The sequence below is a fragment of the Trachemys scripta genome, chromosome 4, assembly GCF_013100865.1.
Source record: "Trachemys scripta elegans isolate TJP31775 chromosome 4, CAS_Tse_1.0, whole genome shotgun sequence".
NCBI classification, from domain to species: domain Eukaryota; kingdom Metazoa; phylum Chordata; order Testudines; family Emydidae; genus Trachemys; species Trachemys scripta.
Window position 1 is genome coordinate 121,311,539 of NC_048301.1, and position 13,073 is coordinate 121,324,611.

At 48.0% G+C, this 13,073-nt stretch overlaps 1 protein-coding gene across 2 annotated transcripts; it reads left to right on the forward strand.

The window, feature by feature from the left end:
* The first annotated feature begins 5,110 nt into the window (after window positions 1-5,110).
* LOC117875895 (mas-related G-protein coupled receptor member H-like) lies at window positions 5,111-9,201 on the forward strand. 2 transcript variants are annotated; one of them, XM_034767473.1, is made up of 2 exons: window positions 5,111-5,370; window positions 6,791-9,201. In XM_034767473.1, exons 1-2 carry the CDS (start codon window positions 5,257-5,259, stop codon window positions 7,790-7,792), a joined length of 1,116 nt encoding a protein of 371 aa, XP_034623364.1. In that variant the 5' UTR covers window positions 5,111-5,256; the 3' UTR covers window positions 7,793-9,201. The 2 variants fall into 2 exon arrangements, with proteins under 2 accessions (XP_034623364.1, XP_034623365.1); XM_034767474.1 differs by having other exon boundaries at window positions 5,111-5,338.
* Window positions 9,202-13,073: the final 3,872 nt, after the last annotated feature.

The following is a 13,073-nucleotide window of genomic DNA, read 5'->3' on the forward strand; positions in this document are numbered from 1 at the left end:
TAAAGTTGGTAAATTTCATAAACATGTCTGTTGTTATGGAGATTACACAAAGTAAATTAGTGTTCTCCTTTTCTAAAATTAATGAACATTGTTATGAACACACTAAACCTCTGTGACTGATTAATTTAAAATAATGTCTTTATTTCAGTGAGTTAAATATGTAGTAATCTGGAATGATTACTTTATGAAGGCTTAAGAGTACATTTAAAATATAAAATCATCTTAGAAATACTGATTAAGAAAATGTAAAACAGAGAAGAACTGCATCATGTATTCCATAATATTTAACGTTGTATTCAGCAGGGCAGCTGATTTGCCCTTACTGTGAATAAATCTCTGACAAACTTGAGGGTACAGTAACTCCTCACTTAACATTGTGGTTCTGTTCCTGAAAAATGCGACTTTATGCGAAACGATGTTAAGCGAATCCAATTTCCCCATAAGAATTAACGTAAATGGGGGGATTAGGTTCCAGGGAAATTTTTTTCGCCAGACAAAAGACATTATATACTTATACAGTCTAAGTTTTAAACAATTTTAAACAAACAGTTTAATATTGTACACAGCAATGAATGATTGATTATAAAGCTTGGTTGAGGTGGTGGAGTCAGAAGGTGGGATATTTCTCAGGGAATGCCTTGCTGCTAAATGAACTAGCACTCGGCTGAGCCCTCAAGGGTTAATCCGCTGTTAATGTAGCCTCACACTCTACAAGGCAGCATGGACTGAGGCAGGAGGGAGGAAACACAACAGATGCAGGGCAGTAGCTGCAAACACTTCCCTGAAAAAACTAAACAGGATGATGAGCCCACGCTATCCACCTGGAGTGCACCACTCCCTCCTCGTGACAGCACATGCATGCTGCACAGGTGCTGACTTTCCAAAGTGCTGAGGGGTGCGTGCTTGAGTGAGAGAGAGAGAGAGAGAGATGTGCATTGCCCCTTTAAGTACACTGACGCCACTTCAAGTATGTTGCCCTTTTAAGCAGGTCAGCCCATTCAGATAGGAAGCAACAGCTTCCAGCCAGCTCCCTCCTTTCTGTCCCTCTCCTCTGCTTTGTAGAGAGGGGGTACAGAGCGTGGGGGGGGGGCAGGAGCAGGGGGACATCCTGATATCAGCACCCCTCTCCTCCACCCCCAGGAAGCTCCCGGGAGCAGCTCCGAGGCAGAGGGCAGGTCAGGAGCAGCAGGGCAGTGGGGGGAGGGACAGCTGAACTGCTGTTGGGCAGCTGCCAAGCCACATACCTTACTGGGAATTTAGGGGAGCTGATGAGGGGAGCTGCTGCCCCCCCCCGGTTCCAATCCCCACAAGGAGGGGCTGCTCTTCCAGAGAATCCTGCAAACAGTGGGCAAAGCGGCTGCTGCCGAATGACACTATAAGGGAGCAGTGCGCAACTTGAAACGCGCTTGTTCCCTAATAGATCAGCAACGAAACACCGTTAACCGGGACAACGAGAAGTGAGGCGTTACTGTATATCAAAATACCTGGGACTAACATTTTTTAATTCCTAAATTTAGTGCTTTTAATCAGGTACCTTCTATATGTCCAGTCTCCACCTTCTGGCATGCAGTGGAAAACGTGCTCCATTTTCTTTTGAAAAAATCACTTTTCTGCAATTTCTTTCTAATGTCATTTGCTTCATTTGGGTTCAGGGATTTGGCTGGAAGGGGCTGAGCAGGGAGGGGGAGGGAAGAGAGGAGGGAGACAGTGGGGCAGGGCCTGGGCAAAGTGGGGGCAGGGCCTGGGGTGGAGTTTGAGCGGGGCCACAGGCAGAAGAGGTGGGCTGGGGAGCCAGCCACCCCAAGCGGCAGCTTCATCCACCGCCGATGACAGCAGGTAAGAGCGGGTCGGCTCCCGCACACCCAGCGCGTGCTGCAGTGCCCTTAGGCAGGGGCCATATTTACAGAGCTGAATGTGCCGGTGCCGTGCATTGTGTGTGAGGGAGAGGGTACGGGGGTCTCTGCGGGAAACTGAGACTCTCTGCCACTGTGAGGTGGGCTGGGCGGATCGGTATCCTTTGCTGCCTCGTCCCCTCCCCCCACACCAGGCTGTGAGCCCAGGCTGTCGTCAGGCATAGGGGCACCAGTTTAATAATACTGAGTAGGGCCCCATAAATCCTAAGGAGCGCCCTGTCTCCATGTCTTTTTTTTTTTTTTTTTTTTTTTTACTCACAAAGCAGAGTTCATTGGATTTCCTGTACTTCTTCTCAATCCATTACCCTTAAAGTGACAGAGCCTGACAGCAATCAGGACCTCCTTCAAAATGAGGAAAGCAGTAACAGGCAGCCAGGGTCTTCTTTCAGAAATAGGCATTAGGGCTCTGTCAGGGAAGGCATGCAGCAGCTTACCAACCCCTTGCACTCCTCAGTCCTAGAACCATAGAATATCAGGGTTGAAAGGGACCTCAGGAGATCATCTAATCCAACCCCTGCTCAAAGCAGGACCAATCCCCAACTAAATCCACAAATCCCTAAATGGCCCCCTCAAGGATTGAACTCACAACCCTGGGTTTAAGCAGGCCAATGCTCCTCCTATGGAACAAAGTACCAATGATGAAGACACTAGAGATGCTTTTGAAGACCATTTATACAGTCTTCTGCAAATCCTCAGTCCGAAGAGGACAATTTGAGGAAATGGCAAATGTCACAGAAAATGAGACTGTATCGTTTAAACCTCTAAATGAAGTGAGGTGGCTATCGAGACATTTCACTGTAAGTGCTTTGATGTGTAATGACGAGACCCTTCTTAGATACTTGAACATGAAATCTCAGAAAACAATGACCCGATAGCAAAGTACTACCTGAATAAGCTCTCTGACAGTAATTACCGTATCACTCTACCTGCATTAAATGATGTCTTATATGAATTAGCAGAACTGACCAAATGCTTTCAGAAGAGCTCTTTAACAACAGTGGAAGTTGTACAGTTAGCAAGGGCTAGGGTGATCAGACAGTGAATGTGAAAAATCGGGACAGGGGGTGGGGGGTAATAGGTGCCTATGTAAGAAATAGCTCCAAAAATCAGGACTGTCCCTATAAAATCAGAACATCTGGTCACGCTAAGGGCGCAGATGCACAAGATGAGAGGACAGTCTCTTGGAGCAACAGTGTGGAAAAATCTAATTGCATCAAGCACAAGAGATGAACAATTCAGCGGTGAATCTATTCTAAGTTTCATATCATTACTGTGTGATCAGCTGAATACAAGTTTTCCAGAAAAGGAACTAAATGAATGGGCAGCTTTTAACTTTGCCTCACTTTCACCACAACCAATCAGTTATGAATTTGGCACAGAAAACATTAGCAAGCTAGCTGACAAATCCAGAAAAAATCTGGACCTTACTCGAGTGACGTCATCTGCCCAAAACACCATAGAGGAGGAGGAGTTCATTGTGAACTAGTACAATGTTTACAAATACATAATTGCCGAGAAACATGAAGCAAAGATGATGACACATTTCCAGGAAGTGGTGACTTTCAGTCTACAAAATGCAGAACAATACAGTGTAGTTTTACAACTGGTGGATATATGTGCAACCTTTCAAGCTTCCAGTGCTGATTGGGAGCGTGGCTTTCACCTCATGAATAATATCAAAACTAAATCGTGAAACAGATTGAAAGAAGATCACCTGGATAGGCTAATGAGGATCAAATTTCACACTTCAAGTGGTGGAGAAGTAAACCTTTGCCACTCGTCCAGTGTTTCAATACAGTGTTAGGACAGAAGAGAAAAGGTTCGTGATTAGTGGCAAGTATCTGCCCCATCATTTAGCCTGCCAACTACTGACTCAGGGACTCATTCCAGTGACAGTGATTAGTGGTCTCCTAAAATCAAGAAAATAAATAAAGTAATTTCTTTCATGTGTCAAAACAAAATAATGTTTAATTTTACGTCACAAGTCACAACAAAAGGGTGTGTGTGTGTGTGTATACACACAATCCTACATAAAGACACTAGATAAAAAGCTTTTTTCATGTCAAGCCAAGAAACATAATCTTTAATTTCAAGCATAAAGAAAGTGTAACAATTATTTTATTTCATGCATCAGTACTAATGATAAAATATTTTGTTTCCTATGTCAAGGAAATGGATCATTTTATTTTATGCCTCAATGGAATAGATACATGTACGTTTCTAAAAGGCTACTGAAAATTTTGCAGTGTTAATTTTCTTTTTATTTGATTTCATATTAAACAAACATCTTAAGCGGTGCACCTTGTTAATTATCCCTTGTTTTAATATTCTTCTTCTTCCATACCTATGAACTTTTAAAAAATAATATATTGTATCTAGGTTTTTTGTTTGTACTGGTGGCGCACATCCGCACATTACCTCAATATTAGTGGTGCACATAACAAAATTAATTTCACACATGGATGGAAAAAATTAGAGGGAGCATTGCTCCCTTGTGCTAAGGGCAGTGGTAGCCAGGGACACTGGAATGAGGGGTAGGGGGCCATGCACCCCCCTCCACACACACACACACACACACACACTTTTTACCGGCCATAAGGGTGAGCATGGTAGTGGGGCATCGGGGGAAGAGGTGGTGTGAGAGCAAAGGCTTGGGGGGGACGGGGCCACAGTTCAGGTACCTGTGGCCCCCACACTTTTAAGGCTCTTCTGCCACTCCTGGTGGTAGTGTAGGCGAAAGCCTAATGGGGAAAAATTGTCTTGAGTAAATTGTACTCTATTTTGCTTTATACTCCATTTTGCTAGCTTTGAATTAGTAAGAAGAAATTGTAGCCTTGAATTAGCAAGAAGAAATTGTTCTGAGTTTATTCTTTGCTGAATGTGTTAATTGTTCTTAGAAGGATAGAAGTTTTATGGCTGTAATTCTTGCCTTTGAAATCATGTACTGTTTTGTGTGTGAGTGAAGAATGTACGGTATGATGATTAACTGAATAGAGACAGGAGGCACCAGGACTGATGGAGCCTGGATGGTCGAAAGGGGAGTGGATGAGTCAAGAGGCACCAGCTTTATTATCAGAATCACCCAGATGGCAGATTGACGACCCTAAAGCAAAGGCATATGCCCCAAGGACAAGATAAGGAGTTGCGCCAGAGGGACGAGATAAGAAACAGCTGCGGATCCTCCTGGTAATGCTGATTAAGAGCAACTTTAAATACCTCACGATTGACAGCTCCAGTGTGACACAGCAAGGTCCATAGACGTGTATGGGAACTCATTACTGTAAAAGAAGGGTGTATTGCCGTGGGATTTTGGGTTCACTCTGCATCAACATCGGAGCTTCGAATGCGTTCGACAGAGCCCAGCTCCCCTCCCCTGTGTGCAGTTTCAGCTGGCCACTGGACCTACCAGGCAACACCAAGGACTGGTAACTATAAGATCCAGCTGCAGAACCTCCTGGTGGGTGCGTGTGAGGGAAGCATATGCTGATTTTAATGCTTACATTGTACTCTCAATAAATGCAGCATATTGCCGTATCCCCTTTTAAAAGATTCTGTGTGCTTCTTCATAAGAGGGGGGAGGGATAGCTCAGTGGTTTGAGCATTGGCCTGCTAAACCCAGGGTTGTGAGTTCAATCCTTGAGGGGGCCATTTAGGGATCTAGGGCAAAAATCTGTCAGGGGATTAGTCCTGCTTTGAGCAGGGGGTTGGATTAGATGACCTCCTGAGGTCCCTTCCAACCCTGACGTTCTATAACAGTAGCAAGGTGCCTCACAACCATGAATACCCCTGGAAAACATCACCATTATTAATGGGGGACTGAGTTAAGGTTGTGGATTTCCTGATTCCAGACCATGTCTGCTTAGCAGATAGGTTTGTATTAAGAAGGACGAATGATTTACCACAACATCAATTTAAAAAATATACTCCCAGGAAATCTGTCTTTAGGGATATGTAGAACATACACCACATACCAGACTCATGTGTAGAGGCCAATTCACACACTAGTTACCACAGTAACCCTAAATACCCAAGGAGCCTTTCAGTTATAACTGGGCCATTTTGTGGTGTCCATCCCTTGCGTTTTAAGCTTTGACGAGCCATTTCCTGTATGTTTAGGAGATTCAAAACAATCACAGAAGTGAAGCAGAACGCTGATGCTACCAGTTGTTATAAAGTGCTTAATGCTTGCCAGCAGTTTTGTGATCCCTGTGTCCCTCTCCCACCCCACACCCGAAGTGGAAGGATATTTCCCTGACAGAGCCTGGCACATCTTGTATGCCGAATGCTGCCTAGAGACATTCAGGGAAATTCTTAGTGCTTGTGGCACAGAACATTTTCACGAGATCCTATGGGGAGGATCACAGTGACTGGGACACGGAGATTCTGCCCAGCTTTTGTAAACACAGTTCAGGTGCCGAGAGGGGGAAGGGAAGGGTTTGCTGGATAGATTCTTTGGGTTTTTGCATTCATCCAATGGGGCATACTTTATACTGAGGAATCTCTCTTCCGATCTCTAACCCCTATCCACAACCCTTTCCTCTGCCAGCCCTGTCCAGACATGACTGATGGCCCCTACCAATTTCTCTTACTCTCTCCCTCTCCATATCTCCCTCTCTGTATCTCCCCTTCTCTCTGTCTTTGTCCCTCTTCCTCTATCGAGGCTGGTCCCACCCATCTCTCTTTCTCTGTGCCTCTCTCTGTCCCCACCATCCCCCATGTCCATTCTCTCCCTGGGTATTTCCCACTCATATTCCTTGGGATCTGGTTGTTCCAGCCCAGGAGGTTGGGGGAGGGCTGAAATGATCAGTGAAACTTTGCACTGGGGATGTCAGAGTCACTGATTTCCACCCCCACCCACTTCTGCTCTCTGCTAACAGGTGTGCATGAAAGACAAGGAGACGCCGGCATCCCACGGCAGAGGTTTAATGATGACTGAGCTGAGCATAACGTCCCTGCTTCTGACAGAAACCAGCCCAGTCTATAGGGATAATGGGACCGATTGCCCAATACACAGTTTCATTGATCTGATCCTTGACGGGGTCACTGTCCTCATCTGTCTCTTCGGGCTGGTGGGCAACGGGGTCGTCCTCTGGCTCCTCGGCTTCTTCATTAAGAGGAATCCCTTCACCATCTACATCCTCAACCTGGCCATCGCAGACTTAAACTTCCTCCTCTGCCTGCTTGTTTACCTCATACTTGGTACTGTGGAATCTCTCTTCTGTTTCCACGAATTTGGGCACTTTCTGAGGTTTTTTCACCTGCTGTTCCTGTTCGCCCACAATGCCAGCCTGTACCTCCTGACGGCCATCAGCGTTGAGAGGTGTCTGTCTGTCTGCTACCCCATCTGGTGCCGATGCCACCGCCCAAATCACCTGTCTGCCCTTGTGTGCGCCCTGCTGTGGGCTCTCTCCTGCCTGGTAACCGGACTAATGTCTTATTTTTGTGTTTCTGATGGAACGGAACACTGCCGGATGTCACACATAGCCATGTATGTTCTGGATTTCCTGATTTTTGCTCCCATCATGGTTCTGTCCAACCTGATCCTGTTCATCAAGGTCCGACGTAGCTCCCAACAACGTCAGCCTGGAAGGCTCTACATTGTTATCTTGCTCACCGTGCTCTTCTTCCTCATCTTTGCTGTTCCCTTCAGTATCCAGCGCTTTGGCCTGTATTTTAATTATTTTAATATCCCCATTGAGATATGTAATGCACTGGCCTCTGTAAACAGCAGCATTAACCCAGTCATTTACTTTTTAGTTGGGAGCTACAGGAAGCGGCGGTTCAGGGGCTCTGTTAAGGTCGCACTCCAGAGGGTTTTTGAAGAGCATGCAGATTCCAGAGAGGCCTCCAGGACAGACACAATGGAGATGGCCAATTAAATCCCTACAGCACCCAGCCTCAGAGACCTTATTGTGGATGTGGAGCTCTATTAATTAGTATGAAAATTAGCAGCTTCCTACTTGTTTAATTTTTCCAAATAACATATTTGTGTGACACTTGGTTATGATGTTATGTCTGTCTTGGAAAACTCATCAGCATGGACTCTGGGCCTATCACATATATTCTACACATCCCCCAAGCTATAGCTCCAGTGAATGTATATGTATGCAATGGGGCAGTAAATGATTTCTGCTTCTGACTACAAACCCATCTACTAGAAAGAGGGATTGGAAAAAAGGCATTTTGACAGGGTGGGCATGAGAGGCAATAACATACTGACAGTAACATAAATGGCAACTTTATTATATTTGCCCAAAGCATAAGAACTAAAGAGAACGAGTTATTCTAGCTAGAAATACATATCAATATCTATCTAATTAAACAGCATACACATGGCCCAATTCAGGATTAAGTATGATCATTAGAAAACTTAAATAAGTCCAGAGGGACACAAATAAAAGAGCAGTGAGTGAGGGAAATGCAATGGATAGAGATCACCCAATAGCTATAAGTAGGGCCCTACCAAATTCACGGCTGTGAAAAACATGTCACGGATGGTGAAATCTGGTCTTTTGTGTACGTTTACTCTATACAATACAGATTTCATGGGGGAGACCAGCATTTCTCAAACCGGGGGTCCCAAACCAAACAGCGGTTCTGGGGGGTTGCAAGGCTGTTGTCGGGGGGTCGCAGTATTGCCATCTTTACTTCTGCATTGCTTTCAAAGCTGGGGAGCTGGAAAGAAGTGGATGCTGGATGGCAGTACCACATTAAGCAGCAGCGCAGAAGTCAAAGTGGCAATTGCATACCGTGACAACCTTATTTCTGACAGTGGTGCTGCCTTCAGAGCTGGGCTCCCAGCCAGCGGCCGCAGAGCTTCCTGCAGCTGGGGGAGGTTCCTGAAGGTGGGTTTGGCACGGGATCGGCACCTGCAAGGGAAGAGGAAGTCCCATCCCTCACCATGCTGGCCAGAACCAGCAACTGGAGCTTGGCGTAAGGTAGGAGCCCTCGGCCAGGGCACCTCCAGCCCTGCCCCTCCTCGGCTCCAGCCCAGCACCCCGGCACTCGGGAGTTAAAGGCGCTTTGGGATGGCTGTGGTGGGGAACCATGGAACCCCTCCCCCAACCACAATATCCTGGGCGGTCGCCCATGTCGCCCACCCATAAGGCCAGCCCTGCTCCTCCCCACCAGAGAGCACCCAGCCAGCAGCTGCTGCTCTCTGGCCACCTCGCTCTGAAGGCAGCGCCACCACCAGCAACAGCGCAGAAGCAAGGGTGACAATAGCATGAGCCCACTACAATAGCTTTGTTACCTCCCCCATAGCCTCCTTTTGGATTGGGACCCCCACAGTTACTTAAATTTGAAATTTCATGGTGGTGTATCTGAAACCATGAAATTTATGATTTTTAAAAATTCTATGACCGTGAAATCGACCAAAATCGACAGTGAATTTAGTAGGGATCTAGCTGTAAGAAAGGAAACAGATATGGAGTCCCAGTCCCACTCCACAGGCATATGGCGGCAGCTTATATTTCAAATGTTTTCTTTCTTTTGTCCACCTTCTCTAGATCTTTAATCAAAGGATAAAGTGTTTTAATGTAACTTGGAATGAAACTGCTGGGCCACTGTCACTTATTTAATGTTGTAACAGTGTACAAAGCTATCGATAACATCTTCTCCCTTGTTGGGCCCAAGACCCCACAGAGTTACCCGCACAACAGATGTTTAGCCATTTATCTCATGCTTGGCTAAAGTTCAAGGAGCGGGACTGGGCGGGGTCAGTACTTCCTATTGTTTCTGGTGTAAAGACTGAAAGACACAACAATGGGTGACAAGGCTGGGAGCCTCACCCAGAGATGCAATGGGACAGAGAGTGATGGTTAGGCAAGTGAAAGTTAAATGACAACTGCACCTCTTTCAGATTTGACAGAGATGCTAATGCGTATGGTTTGGGGGCAGTATTGGCACATGCGATTTGAGAGGATGGTGGTTTTGTTCGGCAAAAGTCTAGTTCTTCTGAGAGGGCAACACATGGAAGGAGCTCCTGCAGTGGTTAAATCTAGAGAACATTTTCATCAGTATTTGTATGGGAGGAATTTTTGATCAGAACAGACCATGCTTCCCTTCAATGGCTCTTTAGATTCAGGAATCCTGACGAACAGCTTACCATGTGGTTGGGAAAACTGCAAGGCTATGATTTCCCATTCATGCACAAGTCTGGCCATCAGTATAGCAATGCAGATGCCTTGTGTAGATGGCCTTGTTGGAGAGACTAAATGCAAACATTCCCTTAGCAGAAGAGCAAAGAATCGGTAGCTCACAGGGATGTGTGTACTAGGGAGTAGATGGTTGCCTCCTCTCATCCAATAATTTTCAGAATTGAACAAGTTCCTTGTTCATCCACTGGACTAATGGAAGTGGGGTTGCAGAAATGGACGCCAAAGCAACTAGAAACTTCCCAAAGAAAGGATCCTGATGTCAGCATAATGTGTGACTGAAAAATCAATTTGCAAATAGAGCCACCCTGGAATGTAGTGGACCTGCACTATACCACTGTAAAAGCTTCCTGATTTGGAGGTGAAAGATGGAATATTGTATAGGAGATGGGAGAAGCCAGAAGGTGATGGGTACAGGCAGGGCCGGCTCCAGGCACCAGCAAAGGAAGCAGGTGCTTGGGGCAGCCAATGGAAAGGGGTGGCAGTGAAGACTCACTGGATGGCATCACCTGCTGGTCATCCCAGGAATTCACTCGATTCCAGCGTATGGAGCATCCTCTGCAGGCCAGTGTCTCGCCTGCCGCTGGCTCCCGTGTCCCTCCCGGACCCCGATGCCCTTTTCCTCAGGGTTTTGCCCCAGCAGTACCCCCACACGCTAGGTCTCCCCTCCCTCTAAACCCACCTTGCCTCAGTGGCTACTGCCAGTCGTCATCTAGCCCCCGTTCACTGGGGCAGACTGCAGTCTGTAAAGGCCACTCATCATCGGCAAGGGGGTCGGACCAACTGCCTCTGCCTAAGCCCGGGCTGCACCTCTGCAACCCTGTACCAGCTTTGGCCTTTAGCAAGGCCCAGAGCCTGGGGATTTGCCAGGCTGGAGCTCCCCAGCTCCTCGTGCCTTTCCCCAGCCCTGTTCTACTCCCAGTAGCCTAAGCTCCCAGGCAGCCAGGCCCTTCCCTCTCCAGAGCAAGAGAGACTCAGCTCCTGGCCCCCAGCCCTCTTATCAGGGCCAGCTGGGCCATAATTGAGCTGGCCACACCTGTGGCTACTTCCCCAATCAGCCTAGTTTGGCTGCTTTTACCCCTGTTCTCCAGCAGTGGGCAGGGCTGGATTAACTTTTTGTGGGTCCTGCGCCAAACATATTTGTGGGCCCCCCTGGGAATGACTGTAAAAGGGGCTGGGGGGAAAAGCACAGTGGGGCAGGAGCTAGGGTTGGTCTCTGGAGCAAGGGAGGAGTCAGGGGTAAATTGCAAATGCAGCAGGGCTGGGGAGGGGGTAAACAGGATCCCCCCTGCCCCTGCCTACATAGAGCGGGTACCTACCTGGTTCTAGCCCATTCTCTTTGTCTCTCTGCACTGAGCTGCCCCATCTCCTGCAGCAGCAGGACAGGTTCTCTTCCAGCCATCTGGGTTGGGAGTGGGAGGAGCGGAGGCTAATGTGCTTACTCCTATAACCGGACATTTAGTTTCCAGTCAGCACTGCTAACCAGACACTCCGGTCCCATTTTCTACTGGAGTTTCCAGTCTAAAACTGGATACCTGGCAACAGGGCTGCCAGAAAAGCCTGAGGGGCAGGGGAGAGGGGCAAGCAATCATTTTTAAAAGTAAGAGGGCTAAGCCTGAAGAGGGGGGCAAGTGGTGGGTGGGCTTGGGAGTGGAGAGGAGCTAGTGGGCAGGGCCATGTCTGCTGTACTGCCCAGGTAGGTTGGAGACTGTGGGGATCAGCTGACACAGTATCCAGGGCCGGTGCAAGGATATTTTGCACCCTAGGTGAAACTTCCACCTTGCGCCCCTCCCCGCCCCCCCGCTCTGGAGCATCGCTTATTATAAATGTTCAAAAATGAATACAGCGGAGTCACATCTCACGCGGGGGTTAGGTTCTAAGGTCAGCGCGTAAGAGGAAAATCGCGTATAGTGAAAATTACCATCAAGTACAGTCTACACCAGAACAGGGGTCCTCAACCTACGGCACGCCTGCCAAAGGTGGCACGCGAGCTGATTTGTTTTTAATGGCAGCCTGCGGGTCCCGGCCACCGCTGAGCCTGCAGCCGGCCTGGGGTTCCGTTCACTCAGCTGCCAGCCGGGGTCCCAGCCGGTGACTCTGCTCCGCCTCCTGCCATTAAAAAAAAATCAGCTGGCGTGCCACCTTTGGCAGGCGTGCCGTAGGGTGAGGGCCCCTGTTCTAGTGTAGATTGTACTTGATGGTAATTTTCACTATATGCAATTTTCCTCTTACGAGGTGACTTTAGAACCTAACCCCCATGTAAGATGGGACTCCACTGTAATGTAAAAAAAATTGGGCACCGCTTTTTGGCACCCCCAAATCTTGGCGCCCTAGGCGGTGGCCTGCTTCGCCTAGTGGTTACACCGGCCCTGACAGTATCCCCAGCCCAGGTGACGCGACAGCCAGTGGTGGATTTAGAGTTAGTGGGGCCCCCCAGCCCTGTGCTCAGCTTCATTTTTGGGGCTTCTCCTTGGGACCCAGTCAAGAAAAAGAACCTTCTCTCTTATCCCCCCACCACCCCCATTTTTCATTCTTTTTTTCTTCATCCTCCTCCCAGAAGTAATAGCAAGTAAATGAAAATAAAGTGAGGTACCTTGATTGTTCTGGTAGTCTAACTTATTTTTCCACAGACCACTTGAAAATCACAGAGGATCTCGACAGACCACTTAATAATCTTTCCAAATATTGTAAAAAAATGTTCGGGTGCGGGGTCTGGCCAGGAGCTAGGGTGAGGGAGGGGGCTCAGGGTTGGGGCAGGAGGTTGCGGTGTGGAGCACTTACCTGGGGCAGCTCCTGTTTGGTTCTCAGGATGGGGGTGGGGATGTGGAGGGGTGTAGGAGTCAGGGCAGGGGCCTGGGTGTGTGTGAGCGGGGTGCAGGTTTCAGGGCAGGGGCTGCGGGGGTGTGAGGGGGGGATCCAGGGGTCAGGGCTGGGAGCTGGGGAGGTGTAGGGGGTGCAGGAGTCAGGGCTGGGGGCTGGGGGCTGGGGGTGTGTGAGGGGTGAG

Coding starts and splice junctions, on each gene's coding strand:
- LOC117875895 (XM_034767473.1), top strand. CDS start 5,257: ATGCGTTCGACAGAGCCCAGCTCCCCTCCCCTGTGTGCAGTTTCAGCT. Junction 5,371..6,790: donor TCCAGCTGCAGAACCTCCTG/GTGGGTGCGTGT, acceptor CTCTGCTAACAG/GTGTGCATGAAAGACAAGGA.